The sequence below is a fragment of the Scyliorhinus torazame genome, chromosome 17 (assembly GCF_047496885.1).
Source record: "Scyliorhinus torazame isolate Kashiwa2021f chromosome 17, sScyTor2.1, whole genome shotgun sequence".
Taxonomy (NCBI): Eukaryota; Metazoa; Chordata; class Chondrichthyes; order Carcharhiniformes; family Scyliorhinidae; genus Scyliorhinus; species Scyliorhinus torazame.
In genome coordinates this window covers 69,437,793-69,464,793 of record NC_092723.1, presented here as the reverse complement: position 1 = coordinate 69,464,793, position 27,001 = coordinate 69,437,793, and the positions used below count along the sequence as shown (strand labels likewise).

The following is a 27,001-nucleotide window of genomic DNA, read 5'->3' as shown; positions in this document are numbered from 1 at the left end:
AAACTCCCAGCTCTACTCTTGCATAGTACCAGAGGTTTGGAGCAACCTCATTCACCAGTAACACAGCGATGTCAAAAAATTGAGGTTTCTAAACAATGTAATGTACTCTCTTACAGACGACACCGACTTTCAAACGAAGCATCAAATGATGAGAGCTATGCATCAGGTAAATGAGTACTGTAGGGTCATTACCATAAAGATATCTTAAATATGGTAAATTCAGGAGGAAGTGATCACATTTCTCGTAATGAACACTTAGGCAACGGATAATGGCAAATTTGATCTTTGTTCTCAATCATTTCCTATGATTCTTCAGGTTAATATACTGCTTGTGATTCTAATATTGTTCTAATATGGTATTGCTGAAAGAAGACACGTTAAAGGTTTTTATCAGGGTCAAGATGCCTGGTTTAAATTCCAAACAATACTTGGCAGTTAAATGTCAGTCACCATCAACTGGTGCATTCCCCATGGCAACACCTCAGCCAATCAGAGTCCACTTGCCACCCAATCAGCAGTCTATTCTCATACAATATAAATTGTTGTTTTCCCTGCAAGCTGGTATACTTGTAAAGTGCACCGATGAGTCCAAGACAAAATATGTCTCTTTTTTTGGCAATACTTAAGTTTTGGACTACCAAACGACTATTTAATCTATTGGGTTGATTACTTTATTCAAATGATGTTTAGAGGATTTTCATGCCTTATATTATTGCAAAGAGTGGCCTCACCCCATTACATGCTGAGTGGAGTATCAGTACATCATCCTGCCCACGGCGGGGGGGAGAATCGGCGGTGACAGGAAATTCCTGCCACGCCGCTCCGACACGATTCTCCGGCTACTGGAGAATCGGCGGCAATCGCACCAGCGTGGTCGACGCAACGCCGGCCGGAGGCAGCTTTTGGCGATTCTCCGCGGTCGACCAGCCGAATTTCCGCCGAGTTCCGCTGAGTCCCGCCAGCGTGGTTCCAACCTGGTACCACCTGGCGGGAGCTCGCACACGCGGCCACGGTGGCCATCCTGGTGGGGGGCGGGGGGATCAGACTCCGGCCGGCGCCTCCACACGTCCAGACCCGTGGTCGGGGGCTACCTCCTTCCCGCGGGCCCGCTGTAGGGCTCCACCATGTTGCTCAGCACCGGCGCGGAAACGACCACCATACGCATATGCCGGCACGGACTGCGCCGGCAGTGCAGGGCCACCTTTCGGCGCCAGAGCAGTGCGCAGCACTCCGGCGAAGTGCTGGCCCCCTGAGGGCCACTGAATCGCTGGGCCAGGAGGCCCGTTGACGCCGGCGTGCACCCCTCAGGTATTTACACTGGCGTCAACACTATGTGTCTGCACCATACTATGGGGCATCAAGAATCTATATGTAGTTAAAATGAGCAACTGGAGAAGATACAAAGTCACTTCTGTGGTACCCATTTTAATTTACCATTTCCCGTAAGTTAAGCTCAGACTCATTGTGCCAACTCCATTATCTCTCGAACGGCAGTGCCTAAGCTTATTGGGAATTAATACTTCAAAGAATCCCTACAGTGCAGAATGAGGCCATTTGGCCCATCAAATCTGCACCGACCTTCCGAATGAGTACCTTTAGATAACAGGGCTGGTTTAGCACAGGGCTAAATAGCTGGCTTTTAAAGCAGACCAAGGCAAGCCAGCAGCACGGATCAATTCCCGTACCAGCCTCCCCAAACAGGCGCCGGAATGTGGCGACTAGGGGCTTTTCACAGTAACTTCATTTGAAGCCTACTTGTGACAATAAGCGATTTTCATTTCACTTTTTTTCATTTACCTTGGTCTACTCCCCCACCCACTCCCGTAACCTAACCAGTACATACCTGGACACAAAGGGGAAATTTTAGCATGGCCAATCTACCTAACTTGCACATCTTTGGACCGTGGGAGGCAACTGGAGCACCCAGAGGAAATCCACGCAGACACGGGAAGAACATGCAAACTCCACAGACAGTCACCCAAGGCCGGAATTGAACCTGGATCCCTTGTGCTGTGAGGCAGCAGTGCTCACCACTGTGCTACCATGCCACCCCAAACTTGGCGTCTGGGCATCACTGACAAGGTTGGCATTTATTGCCCATTCCTTGTTTCCCTTGAGAAGGTAGAGGTTAGCCTTCATTTTGAACCGTTGTAGCCCATGTTGTATAGGCAATCCCACTGTGCCATTATTATGCAGGGAGTCCCAGGATTTTGACACAGTATTTTGCTTCAGTATCTGAGGAGTTGCAAATAGTACTGAATTACTGATATGGGCCAGTTGTCCTGTCTCCACACTGGGGCCAGTTATACTGTCCTCATGTTGGGACCATGGCACTAAACATGAGTTGAACTCTTGCTCTCTCCGTGAGGTGCTCTATCTTAAAAGCTCAAGAATTAACCAATGTAAATAGATAAATATCAATGGGAATGGCTCTGGACCTTTTTCGGTCCAATGTCAAAGTGTACCATCCATGATCTGCATTAACCATTGTAACTCAGTTAAGATAACACAATAGTTGGTTCAGGTCCCTGTTGATGAACTTTTCACACTTGCCCTGGAGCAATCAAATATTTTTCAGGCAGCCTTTATGGGCCTTCCTTTCATGATATGATTTTGTGGTTGGAGATTTATTTTATAATTTAATAGTTGGGGATTTCAACTTCACGGGGGTGAAATTCTTAAAGTGAATCCAGGACAGCGTTTTGAGCTAGCACATAGAAAGTCCCACAAGAGAAAGGGCAGTACTGGACCTCATTTTATGGAATGAAACCAGGCAGGGAGTAGAGGTGGGGAGCAATGGGGAGCAATTTGGTGATAGTGACCATAAATCGGTAAGATTTAAGACAGTTAAAGAAAAGGACAACAATGGACCGGAAATAAATGTTTTGAATTGGGAGAAGGTTGATTTTAGTATGATAAAACAGGATCTGGCCAGAGCGGACTGAACAACAAAGAACAAAGAAATGTACAGCACAGGAACAGGCCCTTCGGCCCTCCAAGCCCGTGCCGACCATGCTGCCAACTAAACTACAATCTTCTACACTTCCTGGGTCCGTATCCTTCTATTCCCATCCTATTCATATATTTGTCAAGATGCCCCTTAAATGTCCCTATCGTCCCTGCTTCCACTACCTCCTCCGGTAGCGAGTTCCAGGCACCCACTACCCTCTGCGTAAAAAACTTGCCTCTTACATCTACTCTAAACCTTGCCCCTCTCACCTTAAACCTATGCCCCCTAGTAATTGACCCCTCTAACCTGGGGAAAAGCCTCTGACTATCCACTCTGTCTATGCCCCTCATAATTTTGTATACCTCTATCAGGTCTCCCCTCAACCTCCTTCGTTCCAGTGAGAACAAACCGAGTTTATTCAATCGCTCCTCATAGCTAATGCCCTCCATACCAGGCAACATTCTGGTAAATCTCTTCTGCACCCTCTCTAAAGCCTCCACATCCTTCTGGTAGTGTGGCGACCAGAATTGAACACTATACTCCAAGTGTGGCCTAACTAAGGTTCTATACAGCTGCAACATGACTTGCCAATTCTTATACTCAATGCCCCGGCCAATGAAGGCAAGCATGCCGTATGCCTTCTTGACTACCTTCTCCACCTGTGTTGCCCCTTTCAATGACCTGTGGACCTGTACTCCTAGATCTCTTTGACTTTCAATACTCTTGAGGGTTCTAGCATTCACTGTATATTCCCTACCTGCATTAGACCTTCCAAAATGCATTACCTCACATTTGTCCGGATTAAACTCCATCTGCCATCTCTCCGCCCAAGTCTCCAGACAATCTAAATCCTGCTGTATCCTCCGACAGTCCTCATCGCTATCCGCAATTCCACCAACCTTTGTGTCATCTGCAAACTTACTAATCAGACCAGTTACATTTTCCTCCAAATCATTTATATATACTACAAAGAGCAAAGGTCCCAGCACTGATCCCTGTGGAACACCACTGGTCACAGCCCTCCAATTAGAAAAGCATCCCTCCATTGCTACTCTCTGCCTTCTATGGCCTAGCCAGTTCTGTATCCACCTTGCCAGCTCACCCCTGATCCCGTGTGACTTCACCTTTTGTACTAGTCTACCATGAGGGACCTTGTCAAAGGCCTTACTGAAGTCCATATAGACAACATCTACTTCCCTACCTGCATCAATCATCTTAGTGACCTCCTCAAAAAACTCTATCAAGTTAGTGAGACACGACCTCCCCTTCACAAAACCGTGCTGCCTCTCACTAATACGTCCATTTGCTTCCAAATGGGAGTAGATCCTGTCTCGAAGAATTCTCTCCAGTAATTTCCCTACCACTGAAGTAAGGCTCACCGGCCTGTAGTTCCCGGGATTATCCCTGCTACCCTTCTTAAACAGAGGAACAACATTGGCTATTCTCCAGTCCTCCGGGACATCCCCTGAAGACAGCGAGGATCCAAAGATTTCTGTCAAGGCCTCAGCAATTTCCTCTCCAGCCTCCTTCAGTATTCTGGGGTAGATCCCATCAGGCCCTGGGGACTTATCTACCTTAATATTTTTTAAGACACCCAACACCTCGTCTTTTTGGATCACAATGTGACCCAGGCTATCTACACCCCCTTCTCCAGACTCAATATCTACCAATTCCTTCTCTTTGGTGAATACTGATGCAAAGTATTCATTTAGTACCTCGCCCATTTCCTCTGGCTCCACACATAGATTCCCTTGCCTATCCTTCAGTGGGCCAACCCTTTCCCTGGCTACCCTCTTGCTTTTTATGTACGTGTAAAAAGCCTTGGGATTTTCCTTAACCCTATTTGCCAATGACTTTTCGTGACCCCTTCTAGCCCTCCTGACTCCTTGCTTAAGTTCCTTCCTACTTTCCTTATATTCCACGCAGGCTTCGTCTGTTCCCAGCCTTTTAGCCCTGACAAATGCCTCCTTTTTCTTTTTGACGAGGCCTACAATATCACTCGTCATCCAAGGTTCCCGAAAATTGCCGTATTTATCTTTCTTCCTCACAGGAACATGCCGGTCCTGTATTCCTTTCAACTGCCACTTGAAAGCCTCCCACATGTCAGATGTTGATTTGCCCTCAAACATCCGCCCCCAATCTGTGTTCTTCAGTTCCCGCCTAATATTGTTATAATTAGCCTTCCCCCAATTTAGCACATTCATCCTTGGACCACTCTTATCCTTGTCCACCAGTACTTTAAAACTTACTGAATTGTGGTCACTGTTACCGAAATGCTCCCCTACTGAAACATCTACCACCTGGCCGGGCTCATTCCCCAATACCAGGTCCAGTACCGCCCCTTCCCTAGTTGGACTGTCTACATATTGTTTTAAGAAGCCCTGCTGGATGCTCCTTACAAACTCCGCCCCGTCTAAGCCCCTGGCACTAAGTGAGTCCCAGTCAATATTGGGGAAGTTGAAGTCTTCCATCACCACAACCCTGTTGTTTTTACTCTTTTCCAAAATCTGTCTACCTATCTGCTCCTCTATCTCCCGCTGGCTGTTGGGAGGCCTGTAGTAAACCCCCAACATTGTGACTGCACCCTTCTTATTCCTGATCTCTACCCATATAGCCTCACTGCCCTCTGAGGTGTCCTCTCGCAGTACAGCTGTGATATTCTCCCGAACAAGTAGCGCAACTCCGCCTCCCCTTTTACATCCCCCTCTATCCCGCCTGAAACATCTAAATCCTGGAACGTTTAGCTGCCAATCCTGCCCTTCCCTCAACCAGGTCTCTGTAATGGCAACAACATCATAGTTCCAAGTACTAATCGAAGCTCTAAGTTCATCTGCATTACCCGCAATGCTCCTTGCATTAGAACATATGCACTTCAGGCCACCAGACCCGCTGTGTTCAGCAACTTCTCCCCGTCTGCTCTGCCTCAGAGCCACACTGTCCCTATTCCCTAGTTCTCCCTCAATGCTCTCACCTTCTGACCTATTGCTCCCGTGCCCACCCCCCTGCCATACTAGTTTAAACCTTCCCGTGTGACACTAGCAAACCTCGCGGCCAGGATATTTATGCCTCTCCGGTTTAGATGCAACCCGTCCTTCTTATACAGGTCACACCTGCCCCGGAAGAGCTCCCAGTGGTCCAGATAATGGAAACCCTCCATCCTACACCAGCTGTTTAGCCACGTGTTTATCTGCTCTATCTTCCTATTTCTAGCCTCACTGGCACGTGGCACAGGGAGTAATCCCGAGATTACAAGCCTCGAGGTCCTGTCTTTTAACTTTCTGCCTAGCTCCCTGAACTCCTGCTGCAGGACCTCATGCCCCTTCCTGCCTACGCCGTTAGTACCAATATGTACAACGACCTCTGCCTGTTTGCCCTCCCCCTTCAGGATTCCCTCTACCCGTTCGGAGACATCCTGGACCCTGGCACCAGGGAGGCAACAGACCATCCTGGAGTCTCTTTCACGTCCACAGAAGCGCCTATCTGTGCCCTGACTATAGAGTCCCCTATTACTATTACTCTTCTGCGCTTTGACCCTCCCTTCTGAACATCAGAGCCAGCCGTGGTGCCACTGCTCTGGCTGCTGCTGTTTTCCCCTGATAGGCTATCCCCCCCGACAGTATCCAAAGGGGTATATCTGTTCGAGAGGGGGACAACCACAGGGGATTCCTGCACTGACTGCCTGCCCTTTCTGGTGGTCACCCATTTCTCTGCCTGCACCTTGGGTGTGACCACATTTACATAACTGCGATCTATGACGCTTTCCGCCACCTGCATGCTCCTAAGTGCATCCAATTGCTGCTCCAACCGAACCATGCGGTCTGTGAGGAGCTCCAGTTGGGTGCACTTTCTGCAGATGAAGCCATCCGGGACGCTGGAAGACTGGGAGCAGTTACTTGTAGGGAAATCCAGAACAGAGCAATGGGAGTCATTCATAAAGGAAATAGAGAGAGTACAGGGCTAACATGTTCCCATGAAGGTAAAGGGTGGGACCAACAAGTCCAGATAACCCAGGATGTCAAGGGATATACAGGATTAGATAAGGGGAAAAAGGGAGGTTTATAGCTGTTACAGGGGCTCAAAATAATGGAAGCCCTAGAGGAGTTTATAGAAAGTGCTGGAGAATGCTTAAAAAATAAATTAGGAGAGTGAAGAAGGGCATGAAAAAATACTGATTGTCAAAATAAAGGAAAATCCCAAGGTGTTTTTTAACTATATTATGGGCAAGAGGGTAACCAGGGAACAAAGTAGCAATCTATGTGTGGTGCCAGAAGACGTGGGTGAGGTTTTAAATTAGTTTTTTGCATTTGTGTTCATTATGGAGAAGGACAATGTAGGTATAGAAATCAGAGCAGGGGACTGTGATATCACTGAACAAACCAGCATTGGGAGGGAGGAGATTTTAGTAGCCTTAAAAGTGGATAAATCCTCAGACCCAGAAGAAATGTATCCTAAGATGCTGTGCGAGCAAAGGGAGGAGATTGCAGGAGTTCTGACATTAATTTTCAAACCCTCTCTGGCTAAGGGTGAGGTGCCAGAGGACTGGAAGACAGCTAAAGTGAGACCATTATTCAGGAGGGGAAGTAGGGAAATGCCAGGTAATTACAAGTCAGTGAGTCTAACAACAGTGGTAGGGAAATTATTCGAAAATATTCTGAGGGACAGAATTAATCATGACTTGGAGAGGAAAGGATTAGAACATAGAACATACAGAAGGAGGCCTTTCTGCCCATCAAGTCTGCACCGACCCACTTAAGCCCTCACTTCCACGTGATCCCCGTAACCCAATAACCCCTCCTAACCTTTTTTGGTCACTAAGGGCAATTTATCATGGCCAATCCACCTAACCTGCACGTCTTTGGACTGTGGGAGGAAACTGGATCACCCGGAGGAAACCCATGCAGACAAGGGGAGAACGTGCACAATCCATGCAGACAATCACCCGAGGCTGGAATTGAGCCCGGGTCCCTGGAATTGTGAGGCAGCAGTGCTAACCACTGTGCCACCATGCCGTTCTCTGGTCCTCTGTACATCTTAACGTTCAGTGTTTATTCCTTTGCCTTGATAGGCCCACAGTCCAAAGATGTGCAGGTTAGGTGAATTGGCCATGCTAAATTGCCCTTAGTGTCCGAAAAGGTTAGGTGTGGTTACTGGGTTACAGGGATTTGGGTGGAGGTGTGGGCTTAGGTAGGATGCTCTTTCCAAGGGCCAGTGCAGATTCGATCGGCCGAATGGCCTCCTTCTACACTGTAAATTCTTTGATTCTATGATCTTGGGGTGCATGTCCAAAGAACCCTGAAGGCAGCAGGACAGGTAGATGAGATGTTTTAGAAGGCACATGGGATACTTTCCTTTATTAGCTGAGTCGCAGAATATATGAGCGGGGAGGCAATGATGGTATAAAATGCCCATTCTGACACAGCTACACGACTGTGTGCAGTTCTTTTCACCACAGTATGGGAAGGGTGTGGATTGCACTAGAAAGGGTGCAGAGGAGATTCACCAGGATGTTGCCTCGGCTGGAGCGTTTCAGCTATCAAGAGGGTGGATAGGCTGGCATTGTTCACCTTAGAGCAGAGAAGGCTGAAGGGGGACCTGATTGAGGTATACAAAATTATGAGGAACATAGATAGGGTAGATAGGAAGAAACGTATCTCCTTAGTAGAGGGGTCAATAACCAAGTGGCATAGATTTAAGGTAAGAGGCAGGAGATTTAGAGAGGGTTTGAGGAAAAACATTTTCACCCAAGGTTCGTTAGAATCTGGAACTCACTGCCTGAAAGTATGGTAGAGGTGGGAACTCTCTCAAAATTGAAGAATTATTTAAATGAGCACTTGAAATGCCACAGCATATAAGGTGTTGGATCAAGTGTTGGAAAATGGGATTAGAATAGATAGGTGTTTGATGGCTGATGCAGACACGATAGGTCCCTTTTTGTGTTGTAAAACTCGATGATTATAAATTGTTCCCTGTGTTTGAGTTAAGTAGCTAATTCTGAAGCTGGCAGTTAACAAGAAACCCTTCTCTACTCTTACCTATTAGAGTACGGCTCGTAGAAGAGTGAGCATTGCTGTCATTCCAAAACAGCTTGTGGTAAGTGTACAACCCTTTTAACTGCATCAGAACCTTTTCACTCTCTTGTAATCAAGTTGATTTGGATTATTTTAATGGTTCACCTGAGGCAGTTCTTTATTAAAACCTTGGGGACTGGGAACTGTTGCGTGCTGTTTGATTGGTTTTCCATCTTGTTTCATGGGTTCGGGGTGATGTGATGAATGTTTCCCCTTGCCGCTTGTGGGCAGGTCCCATGTGAAATGCATTTGAGCAATTCAGCCCAGTCCCTACTTCTATGTAGACAACTTGTTAGAGAAGTGAAAGTTGGCACACTGTGGGTGGACGGGGTTGGGATGATCTTCAGGGGTGCTGTGGTAATAATTGGGAAGGGCATGTCATTTTTACACTTTGGGAAACACAGAACTATGGTTCACGAGCAGGAAATTTGAGTGCAGCTTCAATTGTGGACATACCTGATGGGGGGAAATAGGACAGTGAATGAGGTTTGCCCTTAAAAGGTGCTAGTTGGATACCAATTGTAACAGGGATTAATACATGATCAGTACGTGGCATCTACAGGATAAGTTAGGGAACACAACTTACTTTTCAATTCCAGAGAATGCAGCTCAGTGCGAATTGGCTCACCCACTGAAGAGCAAGCACCCCTGCCCTGCCCCCGCTATAATGAGCAGACTAGCACAATTGTTGCCATTAGTTGCAAGAAAGTGTGACCCCATTGGTGCAAAATAGCACATGGGCTCTGTCGATGAGCTATTAAACACTTGGGATGGCAAGCACTCTGAAAAGTGGGGAGAGCCTTCTCTTGCTGTTGGTCACCGTTATGTGGTAAAGTTCCTGACCCTGGTATGGAATCATAGAATCACACTACACAGAAGGAAAACATTTGGTAATAGCACTTTGAAGGAACTATCTATTTCATAGAACTGTAGAATTATAGAGTGACGCAGCTTAGAAGAGAGATGGGGCTGGTTTAGCACACTGTGCTACATAGTTATCTTTTAAAGCAGACCAAGGCAGGCCAGCAGCACGGTTCAATTGCTGTACCAGCCTCCCTGAACAAGCGCCAGAATGTGGCGACTAGGGGCTTTTCACAGTAACTTCATTTGAAGCCTACTTGTGTGAGGTGCCCTCAATAATGATGCTTAGAGATTAAACTGTAAAGAAGGCTTTATTAGGCTAATAACTATGCTACAGATTTGGACGAGAGCTGACTGCTATACAGACCATGAGGCAGGCCTTTATGTATGGCTCCCAGATGGGCGGAGCCAGAGGCGGAGTCCCCAGGGTTCCAAGCCTGGTCTTAAAGGGGACATCACCTTACATGATGATAAGGCAGTAACAGTTCATCACATTCACCCCCTGTTTAAAAAGGAGTCCGGCGGGGGTGAAGTGCCATCATAGGTTCATCCGTCTCGGCGGCCGGATCGTCCTCCTCGATCTCCTCAGTTCGGGCGGTGGTGCGGCGGGCACGGATGTCCCGGTTGAGGGCACATCCGGGAGCACAGCGGTCGGAGCTTCGGTCCGGGTCGGGGCAGAGGAAATAGGCAGGGCCGGGGGTAGTGGAGCCGGGGCAGAGGAACTAGGCAGGGCCGGGGGTAGCGGAGCCGGCGCCGGCGGGGTGTGTAAATGGGGGGCGCAAGGGGGGGGGCGCACGGTAGGAACTCACCAACGGGTGGTAGGGCCGGAAAGGGGTGTGTTGTAGGGGGCGACGGGTCCTGCAGGGGAGCGGCGCGGGAAGGGGCGTCTGTGGTGGAGGATCCAACGGGCGCCAGATCCCGGAGGGAAACCGTATCTTGCCTGCCGTCGGAGTACTCCACGTAGGCGTAACTGGGGTTGGCGTGGAGAAGTCGGACCTTTTCAACTAGGGGGTCCGTTTTATGGCTCCTCGCGTGCCTCCGGAGAAGAACAGGTCCCGGAGCCGTCAGCCAAGGTGGAAGCGAGACCCCGGAGGTAGACTTCCTGGGGAAGCGAAACAATCGCTCATGAGGGGTCTCATTTGTGGCCGTGCAGAGGAGTGACCTAATGGAGTGTAGGGCATCGGGTAGGACCTCCTGCCAGCGGGTGGTTGGGAGATTTCTCGACCGCAGGGCCAGAAGGACAGCCTTCCACACGGTCGCGTTCTCCCTCTCCACCTGCCCGTTTCCCCGTGGGTTATAGCTGGTCGTTCTGCTCGAGGCGATGCCTTTGCTGAGCAGATACTGACGCAGTTCATCGCTCATGAACGATGTACCCCGGTCACTGTGGATATAAGCAGGGAAACCGAATAGGGTGAAGATGCTGTGCAGTGCCTTAATCACTGTGGCTGAGGTCATGTCGGTGCAGGGAATGGCGAATGGGAAATGGGAGAACTCATCGATCACGGTGAGGAAATAGGCATAACGGTTGGTGGACGGGAGGAGTCCCTTGACGTCCACGCTCAGTCGCTCAAAGGGGCCCGAGGCCTTCACGAGCCGAACCTTGTCTGGCCGATAGAAGTGCGGTTTGCATTCCGCACAGACTTGGCAGGTCCTGACCATGGCCTTGACCTTGGTTGAGTAAGGTAGGTTGCGGGACTTGATGAAATGGACGAGCCGGGTAACCCCCGGGTGGCAGAGGTCATTGTGGATGGCTTGCAGGCGGTCCTCCTGCGCGTTGGCGCATGTGCCGCGGGACAGGGCATCTGGGGGCTTGTTGAGCTCCCCTGGACGATACTTGATATCGTACGAGTAGGTGGAGAGTTCGATCCTCCACCTCAAAATTTTATCGTTCTTTATTTTGCCCCGTTGCGTGTTATCGAACATATAGGCGACCGACCGTTGGTCGGTGACGAGGGTAAACCTCCTACCGGCGAGGTAGTGTCTCCAGCGCTGCACAGCCTCCACAATGGCTTGTGCCTCCTTTTCGACTGCAGAGTGTCGAATCTCGGAGGCAGTGAGGGTTCGGGAGAAGAACGCTACTGGTCTGCCTCCTTGATTGAGGGTAGCAGCCAGGGCGATGTCTGATGCATCGCTCTCTACCTGGAAAGGGATGGTTTCGTCTTCCGCGTGCATGGCGGCCTTGATGATGTCGACCTTGATGCGGTTGAAGGCCAATTGGGCCTCAGCCGAGAGGGGAAAAGTGGTGGCCTTTAGGAGTGGGTGGGCTTTGTCCGCATACTTGGGGACCCACTGGGCGTAATAGGAGAAAAGCCCCAAGCACCGTTTGAGGGCCTTGAGGCTGCGGGGGAGAGGGAGTTCCTTAAGGGGGCGCATGCGGTCGGGGTCGGGACCTAGGACCCCGTCTTCCACGACATAGCCGAGGATGGCCAGCCGGGTGGTGTGGAAAACGCATTTGCCCTCGTTATAGGTCAGGTTAAGGGCTCGGGCGGTCTGGAGGAACTTTTTGAGATTAGCGTCATGGTCCTGCTGATCATGGCCGCAGATGGTGACATTGTCCAAGTACGGGTATGTAGCCCGCAAACCATACTGGTCCACCATTTGGTCCATCGCCCTTTGAAAGACGGAGACCCCATTTGTGACACCAAAGGGGACCCTGAGGAAGTGGAAGAGCCGGCCGGCTGCTTCGAAGGCAGTATAGGGGCGGTCTTTTGGTCGGATGGGGAACTGGTGGTAGGCAGATTTGAGGTCGACCGTGGAAAAGACTCGGTATTGGGCGATCCGATTTACCATTTCCGCGATAGCCAGATTATGGTCTGGCTATAATCCACGACCATCCGTTTCTTCTCCCCGGACCGGACTACCACCACTTGCGCACTCCAAGGGCTGTTGCTAGCCTCGATGACCCCCTCTCCCAGTAAATGCTGGACCTCTGACTTGATAAAAGCCATATCTTGGGCACTGTAGCGCCAGCTCCTGGTGGCGACGGGCTTACAGTCAGGAGTGAGGTTAGCGAATAGCGAGGGGGGTGCGACTTTCAGTGTCGCAAGGCAGCACACAGTAAGGGGGGGCAAGGGTCCGCCGAACCGCAGTGTCAGGCTTCGGTGGCTGCACTGGAAATCCAGTCCGAGCAGCAGGGGGGCACAGAGGTGAGGGAGGATATAAAATTTGAAACGTGTGTATTTGGCACCCTGGATCGAGAGATCCGCAATACAGTACCCCCTGATTTGAACCGAGTGGGACCCAGATGCGAGGGCTATGGTTTGGGATGTGGGATGGGTGCGTAAGGAGCAGCGCCTTACCATTTCAGGGTGGATAAAGCTCTCCGTGCTCCCGGAGTCAAAGAGGCATGCAGTGTCGTGCCCGTTGACCTGGACCTGCATCATGGAGTCCTGCAGGTGGTTTGGCCGAGTTTGATTGAGGGTGATCGCACCCAGTCGCGGGTAGTCGGAGTCGTTAAATGGCCGCTGCCGTTGGTCGCACGTGTCGGGTCGAGAAGATGGCCGCTCCCATGATTCGCACAAGGCTGATGACGCGTCAGAAGAGGACGTGTCGGGTCGGTGCGCAGCAGCATTGCGAGGCCTTTGTTCTTTGTTTTTCTGGCCCCTGGGTCTGGCCAGGCAGACCCTCGCAAAGTGGCCTTTCTTCCCGCAGTCGCTGCAGATCGCGGAGCGGGCTGGGCAGCGTGGGCGTGGGTGCTGGCCCTGCCTGCAGAAGTAGCAAGGTGTGCCCCCATGGTGAGCGGGTCGCCGCGTGGCGCAGGCCTGTAGTACGGGCGAGTCTGAGGAAGTCCGGGGGGGGCTGGCAGAGTCCGCGGGGTACGTACCCAAGTTGTGTCGGGCCACCTCCAGCGAGGAGGCGAGCGTTAGCGTCTCCTGGAGGTCTTTTGCCCCGTTTTCGAGCAGTCGCTGCCGGATGTAGGTCGAGCGGATGCCGGACACGAAAGAATCTCTGATGTGCAGGTTCATATGGACTTCCCCTGTCACATCCTGATGGTCGCAGTCCCTGGCCAGCGCGGTGAGTTTCTCAACAAACTCGTCGAGCGATTTCCCCCGAGCGCTGCCGGCAGGTAGAGAGCAGATGCCGGGCGTGCACCTCATTGACGGGTTTGACAAACCGCTTGCGGAGCAACTCAATCGCTTCCTCATAACTCGTCGCCTTTTCGAACGTGGCGGAGATTCTGTGACTCACCCGGGCGTGGAGTAGACGCAGCTTGCGTGGCCCCAGGATGGGAGTCTCTGCGGAGTCCAGGTAGGCCTCGAAGCACCGCAGCCAGTATTAAAAAATTTCCTTTGCCTCCGGCGTTCGTGCTTCCAGATTGAGCTTCTTTGGTTTTAGGCCTGCGTCCATCCTGAATCTAGTTTAGCCTAATAAATTGAGGTACCCTCAATAATGATGCTTAGAGATTAAACTGTAAAGAAGGCTTTATTAGGCTAATAACTATGCTACAGATTTGGACGAGAGCTGACTGCTATACAGACCATGAGGCAGGCCTTTATGTATGGCTCCCAGATGGGCGGAGCCAGAGGCGGAGTACCCAGGGTTCCAAGCCTGGTCTTAAAGGGGACATCACCTTACATGATGATAAGGCAGTAACAGTTCATCACATTGTGACAATAAGCGATTTTCATTTCATTTATAGGGAGGCGGTGGTACTGTTGCTGGACTAGTAATCCAGGGAGCCAGGGTAATGCTCTGAGGACTCAGGTTCCAATTCCACCACGACTGATGGTGAAATTTGAATTCAATAAAAAGTCTAATGGAACCATTGTTGATTGTCATAAAAATCTATCTGGTTCACGAATATCCTTTAGGGAAGGAAATCTGCCACCCTTACCTGGTCTGGCCTACATGTGACTCCAGATCCACAGCAATGTGGTTGACTCTTAACAGCCCTCTGGAATAGTCCTTCGAGCCACTCAGTTCCAAGGCAATTAGGGATGGGTAATAAATGCTGGCCAAGCTACATTGTGCATGTTAACTGTGGTACGGCTAACTACCCTATTAATCCCACTCACTTACACTTCCCCACAACCTGTTCTGTCATTTTCATTTCCTCCAGGAATTTATTCAGTTCCCTTTAGAATGTTACACTGAATCTGCATCCACCACCCTTTCAGGCAATGCAGTTCAAACCACAGCAAGTCAGTGTACAAAGTTGTTTCCTTATGTCGCCTCTACTTCTTTCACCAATCACTTTAAATCTGTGTCCTTTGGTTACTGACCATTCTGTCACTGGAAATATTTTATCCTTATTTACTCTATCAAAGTCATGATTTTGAGCCACACTATCAAATCTCCTCTGCTGTAAAGAACAAGACGTCCAGCTCCTCAAGTTTCTCCACATCACCGTGTCTGATCCGTGGCACCATTGTGTTAAATCTACTGTGATCCCTCTCCAAGGCTTTGACTCCAGTGTATCAGTAACCTGATGCACGAAAATCTGGAAGCTCGAGAGGAGCCCATTGTTCCAGTCCAGATACCCATTTGGTGAATTTTTTGTACTGGAGCCAATCTTTACTCAGTCTAACATTTATTTACAGAGTGAAACATTACAACTATACACCTCCTAACTCTTTCAAAACAAAAATTTAGAGTACCCAATTCTTTTTTTTCTAATTAATGGGCAATTTAGTGTGGTCAATCCACCTAGCCTGTACATAAACATAATAAGAATTAGGAGCAGGAGTAGGCCATCTGACCCCTCGAGCCTGGTATATCTGGAAATCCAGATATACCACATCCATTGGCTCCCCGTTATCTACCGCACTGGTAATGTCTTCAAAAAATTCCACTAAATTAGTTAGGCACGACCTGCCCTTTATGAACCCATGCTGCGTCTGCCCAATGGGACAATTTCCATCCAGATGCCTCGCTATTTCTTCCATGATGATAGATTCCATTCAATGATTCCATTCAATGAGATCATGGCTGACCTTTTGTGGACACAGCTCCACTTTCCGGCCCGAACACCATAACCCTTAATCCCTTTATTCTTCAAAAAACTATCTATCTTTATCTTAAAAACATTTAATGAAGGCGCCTCAACTGCTACACTGGGCAAGGAATTCCATAGATTCACAACCCTTTGGGTGAAGAAGTTCCTCCTAAACTCAGTCCTAAATCTACTTCCCCTTATTTTGAGGCTATGCCCCCTAGTTCTGCTTTCACCCGCCAGTGGAAACAACCTGCCCGCATCTATCCTATCTATTCCCTCCATAATCTTATATGTTTCTATAAGATCCCCCCTCATCCTTCTAAATTCCAACGAGTACAGTCCCAGTCTGCTCAACCTCTCCTCGTAATCCGATCCCCTCAACTCTGGGATTAACCTAGTGAATCTCCTCTACACACCCTCCAGCACCAGTATGTCCTTTCTCAGGTAAGGAGACCAAAACTGAACACAATACTCCAGATGTGGCCTCACTAACACCTTATACAATTGCAGCATAACCTCCCTAGTCTTAAACTCCATCCCTCTAGCAATGAAGAACAGAACTCCATTTGCCTTCTTAATCACCTGTTGCACCTGTAAACCTGTTGCACTAGCACACCCAGGTCTCTCTGCACAGCAGCATGTTTTAATATTTTATCATTTAAATAATAATCCCTTTTGCTGTTATTCCTACCAAAATGGATAACCTCACATTTGTCAACATTGTATTCCATCTGCCAGACCCTAACCCATTCACTTAACCTATCCAAATCCCTCTGCAGACGTCCAGTATCCTCTGCACTTTTTGCTTTACCACTCATCTTAGTGTCGTCTGCAAACTTGGACACATTGCACTTGGTCCCCAACTCCAAATCATCTATGTAAATTGTGAACAATTGTGGCCCCAACACTGACCCCTGAGGGATACCACTAGCCACTGATTGCCAACCAGAGATACACCCATTAATCCCCACTCTTTGTTTTCTATTAATTAACCAATCCTCTATCCATGCTACTACTTTACCGTTAATGCCATGCATCTTTATTTTATGCAGCAACCTTTTGTGTGGCACCTTGTCAAAAGCTTTCTGGAAATCCAGATATACCACATCCATTGGCTCCCTGTTATCTACCGCACTGGTAATGTCTTCAAAAAATTCCACTAAATTAGTTAGGCACGACCTGCCCTTTATGAACCCATGCTGCGTCTGCCCAATGGGACAATTTCCATCCAGATGCCTCGCTATTTCTGCCATGATGATAGATTCCAGCATCTTCCCTACTACCGACGTGAAGCTAACTGGCCTATAATTACCCGCTTTCTGCCTACCTCCTTTTTTAAACAGTGGTGTCACGTTTGCTAATTTCCAATCCGCCGGGACCACCCCAGAGTCTAGTGAATTTTGGTAAATTATCACTAGTGCATTTGCAATTTCCCTAGCCATCTCTTTTAGCACTCTGGGATGCATTCCATCAAGGCCAGGAGACTTGTCTACCTTTAGCCCCATTAGCTTGCCCATCACTAGCTCCTTAGTGATAACAACCATCTCAAGGTCCTCACCTGTCATAGCCTGATTTCCATCAGTCACTGGCATGTTATTTGTGTCTTCCACTGTGAAGACCGACCCAAAAAACCTGTTCAGTTCCTCAGCCATTTCCTCATCTCCCATTATTAAATCTCCCTTCTCATCCTCTAAAGGACCAATATTTACCTTAGTCATTCTTTTTTGTTTTATATATTTGTAGAAACTTTTACTATCTGTTTTTATATTCTGAGCAAGTTTAATCTCATAATCTATCTTACTCTTCTTTATAGCTTTTTTAGTAGCTTTCTATTGCCCCCTAAAGATTTCCCAGTCCTCTAGTCTCCCACTAATTCTTGCCACTTTGTATGCTTTTTCCTTCAATTTGATACTCTCCCTTATTTCCTTAGATATCCACGGTCGATTTTCACTCTTTCTACCGTGCTTCCTTTTTGTTGGTATAAACCTTTGCTGAGCACTGTGAAAAATCGCTTGGAAGGTACTCCACTGTTCCTCAACTGTTTCACCATAAAGTCTTTGCTCCCAGTCTACCTTAGCTAGTTCTTCTCTCATCCCATTGTAATCTCCTTTGTTTAAGCACAAAGCACTAGTGTTTGATTTTACCTTCTCACCCTCCATCTGTATTTTAAATTCCACCATATTGTGATCGGTCCTTCCGAGAGGATCCCTAACTATGAGATCATTAATTAATCCTGTCTCATTACACAGGACCAGATCTAGGACTGCTTGGTCCCTCGTAGGTTCCATTACATACTGTTCTAGGAAATTATCACGGATACATTCTATAAGCTCTTCCTCAAGGCTGCCTTGACCGACCTGGTTAAACCAATCGACATGTAGATTAAAATCCCCCATAATAACTGCTGTACCATTTCTACATGCATCCGTTATTTCTTTGTTTATTGCCTGCTCCACCATAATGTTACTATTTAGTGGCCTATAGATTACTCCTATCAGTGACTTCTTCGCCTTACTATTCCTGATTTCTACCCAAATCAATTCAACCTTATCTTCCATAGCACCGATGTCATCCCTTACTATTGCCCGGATGTCATCCTTAAATAACAGAGCTACACCACCTCCCTTACCATCCACTCTGTCCTTCCGTATAGTTTGATACCCTTGGATATTTAACTCCCAGTCGTGACCATCCTTTAACCATGTTTCAGTAATGGCCACTAAATCATAGTCATACACAATGATTTGCGGCATCAACTCATTTACCTTATTCCGAATACTACGAGCATTCAGGTAAAGTACACTTATGTTGGCTTTTATACCTCTGTTTTGAATCTTAACACCTTGATCAGTAACCTCTCCTAAGTTATATTTCCTCTTAACTTTTCTCCTAATTTTCCTAGTCGTTGAACCCATATCTTCATGTAACAACCTGTCGCGTCGCTTTCCATTTATGTTTTTACTTCCCATTTTATTCCTTTTAGTATTACTGGGCCTATTCACTGAGCTCCCCTCAGTCATTGTGCCTTGTACTGTCGCCCTTTTTGAGTTTTGACTATGGCTTCTCTGCCTTACACTTTCCCCCTTACTGCATTTTGTTTCTGTCCCTGTTCTATTACCTTCCGACTTCCTGCATCGGTTCCCATCCCCCTGCCATATTAGTTTAAACACTCCCGAACCGCTCAACGTCTTTCTGTTGTGGGGGGTGAGACCTACCCAAACACGGGGAGAATGTGCAAACTCCACACAGACAGTGACCTGGGGCAGGGATCGAAGCCGTGTCCTCAGCATACACCTAATGCAACTACCTCTCAGCTTCAGTAAGTGTTCCTATGTGATCAAGTGAAACCCCTATTAATGCCCACCGCCTGCTAGATTAAACACAACTGATATACAATTAATATCACAACACCTGGATTGGTTGCGTGGGATAACCTGATTTGACCAATCTCTGCTTCTCACAAGCTGTAGAATGGCTTTATAGCAGATGTAAGTAAACATGAACTTTTGGGAGCCCAATAAGAATGGAGTACTGCTGTGAAGTATCTCAAAGAACAAAGAACAAAGAAAAGTACAGCACAGGAACAGGTCCTTCGGCCCTCCAGGCCCGTGCCGACCATGCTGCCCAATTAAACTACAATCTTCTACACTTCCTGGGTCTGTATCCCTCTATTCCCATCCTATTCATGCATTTGTCAAGATGCCCCTTAAATGTCACTATCGTCGCTGCTTCCACCACCTCCTCCGGTAGCGAGTTCCATGCACCCACTACCCTCTGCGTAAAAAACTTGCCTTGTACATCTACTCTAAACCTTGCACCTTAAGTCTATGCCCCCTAGTAATTGACCCCTCTACTCTGGGGAAAAGCCTCAGACTATCCACTCTGTCTATGCCCCTCATAATTTTGTAGACCTCTATCAGGTCGCCCCTCAACCTCCGTCGTTCCAGTGAGAACAAACCAAGTTTCTTCAACCGCTCCTCATAGCTAATGCCCTCCATACCAGGTAACATTCTGGTAAATCTTCTGCACCCTCTCTAAAGCCTCCACATCCTTCTGGTAGTGTGGGGACCAGAATTGAACACTATACTCCAAGTGTGGCCTAACTAAGGTTCTATACAGCTGCAACATGACTTGCCAATTCTTATACTCAATGCCCCGGCCAATGAAGGCAAGCATGCCGTCAGCCTTCTTGACTACCTTCTCCACCTGTGTTGCCCCTTTCAGTGACCTGTGAACCTATACACCTAGATCTCTCTGACTTTCAATACTCTTGAGGGTTCTACCATTCACTGTATATTCCCTACCTGCATTAGACCTTCCAAAATGCATTACCTCACATTTGTCCGGATTAAACTCCATCTGCCATCTCTCTGTCCAAGTCTCCAAACAATCTAAATCCTGCTGCATCATCTCACAGTCCTCATCGCTATCCGCAATTCCACCAACCTTTGTGCCGTCTGCAAACTTACTAATCAGACCAGTTACATTTTCCTCCAAATCATTTATCTATACTACAAACAGCAAAGGTCCCAGCACTGATCCCTGCGGAACACCACTAGTCACAGCCCTCCAATTAGAAAAGCATCCTTCCATTGCTACTCTCTGCCTTCTATGACCTCGCCAGTTCTGTATCCTCCTTGCCAGCTCACCCCTGATCCTGTGAGACTTCACCTTTTGTACTAGTCCACCATGAGGGACCTTGTCAAAGGCCTTACTGAAGTCCATATAGACAACATCCACTGCCCTACCTGCATCAATCATCTCTGTGCCCTCCTCAAAAAACTCTATCAAGTTAGTGAGACACAACCTCCCCTTTACAAAACCATGCTGCACTCTCACTAATACGTCCATTTGCTTCCAAATGGGAGTAGATCCTGTCTCGAAGAATTTTCTCCAGTACTTTCCCTACCACTGACGTAAGGCTCACCGGCCTGTAGTTCCCTGGATTATCCTTGCTACCCTTCTCAAACAGAGGAACAACATTGGCTATTCTCCAGTCCTCCGGGACATCACCTGAAGACAGTGAGGATCCAAAGATTTCTGTCAAGGCCTCAGCAATTTCCTCTCCAGCCTCCTTCAGTATTCTGGGGTAGATCCCATCAGGCCCTGGGGACTTATCTACCTTAATATTTTTCAAGACGCTCAACACCTCGTCTTTTTGGATCTCAATGTGACCCAGGCTATCTACACACCCCTCTCCAGACTCAATATCTACCAATTCCTTCTCTTTGGTGAATATTGATGCAAAGTATTCATTTCGTACCTCACCCATTTCCTCTGGCTCCACACATAGATGCCCTTGCGTATCCTTCAGTGGGCCAACCCTTTCCCTGGCGACCCTCTTGCTTTTTATGTACGTGTAAAAAGCCTTGGGATTTTCCTTAACCCTATTTGCCAATGACTTTTCGTGACCCCTTCTCACCCTCCTGACTCCTTGCTTAAGTTCCTTCCTACTTTCCTTATATTCCACACAGGCTTCGTCTGTTCCCAGCCTTTTAGCCCTGACAAATGCCTCCTTTTTCTTTTTGACGAGGCCTACAATATCACTCGTCATCCAAAGTTCCCGAAAATTGCCGTATTTATCCTTCTTCCTCACAGGAACATGCCGGTCCTGAATTCCTTTCAACTGACACTTGAAAGCCTCCCACATGTCAGATGTTGATTTACCCTCAAACATCCGCCCCCAATCTAGGTTCTTCAGTTCCCACCTAATATTGTTATAATTAGCCTTCCCCCCAATTTAGCACATTCACCCTCGGACCACTCTTATCTTTGTCTACCAGCACTTTAAAACTTACTGAATTGTGGTCACTGTTCCCGAAATGCTCCCCTACTGAAACTTCTACCACCTGGCCGGGCTCATTCCCCAATACCAGGTCCAGCACAGCCCCTTCCCTAGTTGGACTGTCTACATATTGTTTTAAGAAGCCCTCCTGGATGCTCCTTACAAACTCTGCCCCGTCTAAGCCCCTGGCACTAAGTGAGTCCCAGTCAATATTGGGGAAGTTGAAGTCTCCCATCACCATAACCCTGCTGTTTTTACTCTTTTCCAAAATCTGTCTACCTATCTGCTCCTCTATCTCCCGCTGGCTGTAGGCAGGCCTGTAGTAAACCCCCAACATTGTGACTGCACCCTTCTTATTCCTGATCTCTACCCATATAGCCTCACTGCCCTCTGAGGTGTCCTCCCATAGTACAGCTGTGATATTCTCCTTAACCAGTAGCGCAACTCCGCCACCCCTTTTACATCCCCCTCTATCCCGCCTGAAATATCTAAATCCTGGAACGTTTAGCTACCAATCCTGCCCTTCCCTCAACCAGGTCTCTGTAATGGCAACAACATCATAGTTCCAAGCACTAATCCAAGCTCTAAGTTCATCTGCCTTACCCGTAACACTTCTTGCATTAAAACATATGCACTTCAGGCCACTAGACCCGCTGCGTTCAGCAACTTCACCCTGTCTGCTCTGCCTCAGAGCCATACTATCCCTATTCCCTAGTTCTCCCTCAATGCTCTCACCTTCTGACCTATTGCTCCCGCGCCCACCCCCTGCCATACTAGTTTAAACCCTCCCGTGTGACACTAGCAAACCTCGCGGCCAGGATATTTATGCCTCCAGTTTAAATGCAACCCGTCCTTCTTATATAGGTCACACCTGCCCCGGAGAGCTCCCAGTGGTCCAGATAGCGGAAACCCTCCCTCCTACACCAGCTGTTTAGCCACGTGTTTAGCTGCTCTATCTTCCTATTTCTAGCCTCACTGGCACGTGGCACAGGGAGTAATCCCGTGATTACAACCCTAGAGGTCCTGTCTTTTAACTTTCTGCCTAGCTCCCTGAACTCCTGCTGCAGGACCTCATGCCCCTTCCTGCCTATGTCGTTAGTACCAATATGTACAATGACCTCTGCCTGTTTGCCCTCCCCCTTCAGGATGCCCTCTACCCGTTCGGAGACATCCTGGACCCTGGCACCATGGAGGCAACATACCATCCTGGAATCTCTTTCACATCCACAGAAGCGCCTATCTGTGCCCCTGACTATAGAGTCCCCTATGACTACTGCTCTTCTGCGCTTTGACCCTCCCTTCTGAACATCAGAGCCAGCCGTGGTGCCACTGCTCTGGCTGCTGCTGTTTTCCCCTGATAGGCTATCCCCCCCCCCACCCCCACCGACAGTATCCAAAGGAGTATACCTGTTTCAGAGGGGGACAGCCACAGGGGATTCCTGCACTGACTGCCTGCCCTTTCTGGTGGTCACACATTTCTCTGCCTGCACCTTGGGTGTGACCACATTTATATAACTGCTATCTCTGACGCTTTCTGCCACCTGCATGCTCCTAAGTGCATCCAACTGCTGCTCCAACCGAACCATGCGGTCTGTGAGGAGCTCCAGTTGAGTGCACTTTCTGCAGATGAAACCATCCGGGATGCTGGAAGCCTCCCGGACCTGCACATCTCACAGTCAGAGCACTGCACCCCTCTAACTGACATTGCATCAATTAATTAGTAAATTAAAGTTAAAAGCTTTTTTTAAAAGTTACTGTTAACTATATGTTTCCTAGCACTAGATTTCTACTATAAATGTGAAAGCTAAATACAGTACTCTCCGATCTCTGACTTAGATACCCTTTAAATTATAATTAAGTAATTATGTTTAATTAGTTTACCAATGCTTATTTTTTTAAATTTAGTGTAGATTCCCAACCAGCCAATCAGGTCACAGCCTTTCTGTGATGTCACTTCAGTCCCCCCGCCCCCCCCCCCCCCCCCCCACACACACACACAATTTGAAAAGGTAATAAAAGTAAAAATTAGTAAAAATCACTTACTTACCTTCTGAGGGTCTCAGATGCTCTCAGGTTCTCTCCCTGCTGATTAAAAGTTACAGGCCAGAAGAAAGAGAGAGAACAAAATAGTAGGGAAAAAGCAGCTTCTCCCACTCTGCACCGAATTACCTCACTGCACCAAATTACCAAGTTTCAAATTCCCACTCTGGATGTGTCTCACTCACTCAGGCTGTGTCTCTTTGGCCTGCGCAATGCTGACTGAGTGAGCTTTCTGTCTGTCTTTTATACAGACTTCAGGATGACTCACACGACTTAAACTTCAAAGAGAAGAATACAATGTGTCCCTTTGTGCCCCTAAAGAGGCCTCAGGTGACTGCCAGATAACTGCCTCTCAGCAATTAGGGTGGGGCAGCTTCAGCCAATCAGACACTAATCTACACGGCACTTTTAACTGAAAAACAGCAGAATTAGACTAACCACTTACCTTCCCTGGTTACCTCACTGCACCAAATTACCAAGTTTCAAATTCCCACTCTGGATGTGTCTCACTCACTCAGGCTGTGCCTCCTTGCCCTGCGCAACGCTTACTGAGTGCGCTTTCTGTCTGTCCTTTATACAGACTTCAGGATGACTCGCACTACTTAAACTTCAAAGAGAAGAATACAATGTGTACCTTTGTGCCTCTAAACAGGCCTCAGGTGACTGCCAGATAACTGCCTCTCAGCAATTAGGGTGGGGGCAGCTTCAGCCAATCAGACACTAATCTACACGGCACTTTTAACTGAAAAACAGCAGAATTAGACTAACCACTTACCTTTCCTGGTTACCTCACTGCACCAAATTACCAAGTTTCAAATTCCCACTCTGGATGTGTCTCACTCACTCAGGCTGTGCCTCCTTGCCCTGCGCAACGCTTACTGAGTGCGCTTTCTGTCTGTCCTTTATACAGACTTCAGGATGACTCGCACTACTTAAACGTCAAAGAGAAGAATACAATGTGTACCTTTGTGCCTCTAAACAGGCCTCAGGTGACTGCCAGATAACTGCCTCTCAGCAATTAGGTTGGGGGGCAGCTTCAGCCAATCAGACACTAATCTACACTGCACTTTTAACTGAAAAACAGCAGAATTAGATTAACCACTTACCTTCCCTAGTTACCTCACTGCACCAAATTACCAAGTATCAAATTCCCACTCTGGATGTGTCTCACTCACTCAGGCTGTGTCGCTTTGACCTGCGCAACGCTTTCAAACTCTTTCAAACAGTGATTCATGTACATGTTCTTTTTTGGTCTCGGAATTGCATAGAATCATAGAATAGAATCATAGAATCCCAACAGTGCAGAAGATGGCTATTCGGCCCATCGAGTCTGCACTGACACTCCGAAAGAGCCCTAACCTAGGCACACAACTCCGCCCTATCCCCATAACCCCTCCCAACCTTTGGACACTAAGGGGCAATTTAGCATGGCCAATCCACCTAATCTGCACATCTTTGCAGAGCATCCGAAGGAAGCCCACGCAGACACGGGGAGAAAGTGCAAACTCCACACAGACAGTCACCTGAGGCCGGAATTGAATATGGTTCCCTGGTATTGTGAAGCAGCTGTGCCAACACTGTGCCACCATGCCGCTCCAGACACAAGTGATTCTCATGGCTACCCCCCATGTCCGACTGCAGTCGCCTGAAATATGCAACAAACACAATCCTTATAGCATCGACTACAGAGAACCATCTGGCTGCTGCACAAGTTTAAAAAGTGTTGTTTACACAGAGAAAGTTTTCCATCGAGGTGTTTGGCTTTGTCACACACTGCATCTCCTATGTCAGTTGTATAGTCTGAATGTCAGGCCGCAACTTCATATTGCGCTGCTCGCCACCATTGTCTGAGAGTCAGTTGATCCAGCTGTCGGCAATAGATAAACCTCTCACTTGCTTCTCTTCTTAATTTGGCACTATCTCATTTATCACCTTCATTCCTTTCCCTTGCCAACCTCCTTAACTTCAAATCCTCCCATTTTATGGTTCCCTGCGCTTTCCCCAAAATATAAACACAGTTCTGGGCAAATATGTTGTCCCATCACAATGGAGTTTGCTGCTGCTGTGCTTAGAGGCAGACCAGTCCTGAAAGCACATGGGCAGCTCATTAATATAAATTGGTGGTGCTCTGAGAGCACTGCATGTGATGTGCTGAGAAGGTTCCACAAAGTCAGAAGGCATCATTTCCTGCTCTGCTGCACACGTTCTTTGCTTGCTTTCAAAATAGTTGTGAAGAGAGTGCCCCCGCTCAGTGACCAGAGGCGAGCTTGTGTTGCAGGCGGTTCTGCAGTGAAATACGGTTTTATTTCAGTGGTTCTCAAAATCTTTCATCCACGGACCACTTGGGCGGGGGAAAAGACCACGCGGGCCACCCAGATGTCCTATTCACCTATCTTCGCCTACCACTGCAAAAAGAAAACTAGGATAAATGGGACTTTAAAACAACTATGAATATTTTGCTGCTTTTCTGCTGCTAAATGTATCACGTTGCATGGGTTATTTTCTATTAAATATCAGAAGTTAATGATTAACTCGAGCATGAAACTAAAGCTTAGATATTATGTGTGATAAATATTAATACTACAACACTTCATGTTTATGTGAAACTTTTCTAATTTTTGCTTTAAAATTATCGCAATAATCTCCTGAGGAATTAATATTAATCAAACAAGATAAACAATGACATAAAACTTATAAAATGACGTTGCTGTTGCAATGATCATGGCTTGTGCCACACATGTGGGAACTGGACTGGTTGTGTGCAGTCATGCAAATGGTGGGGTGAGGATTCTGGCCTGTGTTTGTGACATTTGAGCATTAGTGCCTTGCAGTTTGGTCCCTTGCGGATCACCAATGGTCTACACTCTGATAGCCACTGCTCTATTCGGAGTACTCCATTAAGAGTACTGTCATGATATTTAAATCAGCATATCAAGGTGCAATCACACACACACTGATGGACATGCAGTAGGACCAACCAACACACACACAACATCGCAGCCAATCACCAGTGAGAGCACACGCACTATAAAAACAGGGGACACTACAGTTCCCGCTGATTCCAGCAGCAGCCAGCTCAGAGCACCGAGCTCAGAGCCTGCCCCTCAGACATTCACCATGTGCTGAGTGCCTCACCCAGATGGTGATAGGACAGGGTCCACAGATTAGCTGGTAATGCACGTACCCAAGTTAGCAGTGTGCTGTTACAGTTGAATAGTTAATAAAATTGAGTTACACCATCTACAGCCGTGTTGGATCGTTTGTACATCAGAACACCCAACACGACATGATACCAGAAGTGGACGCAAACCAGCGCCTGTGAGCCCCACCTGCAACGTATCAGCAATCCGCCGTCCTGCACC

General features: G+C 47.9%; 1 protein-coding gene across 3 annotated transcripts in view; it reads left to right on the top strand.

Moving 5' to 3' along the window:
- The window catches only part of LOC140393932 (uncharacterized), a 224,242-nt gene that overhangs the window by 141,360 nt on the left and 55,881 nt on the right, over positions 1 to 27,001 (top strand). For all 3 annotated transcript variants that reach the window (XM_072480584.1, XM_072480582.1, XM_072480583.1), the window contains exons 11-12: positions 117 to 166; positions 8,990 to 9,040. In XM_072480584.1, coding sequence (XP_072336685.1) covers positions 117 to 166; positions 8,990 to 9,040 — 101 coding nt within the window. The remainder of the gene's footprint in view (positions 1 to 116; positions 167 to 8,989; positions 9,041 to 27,001) is intronic.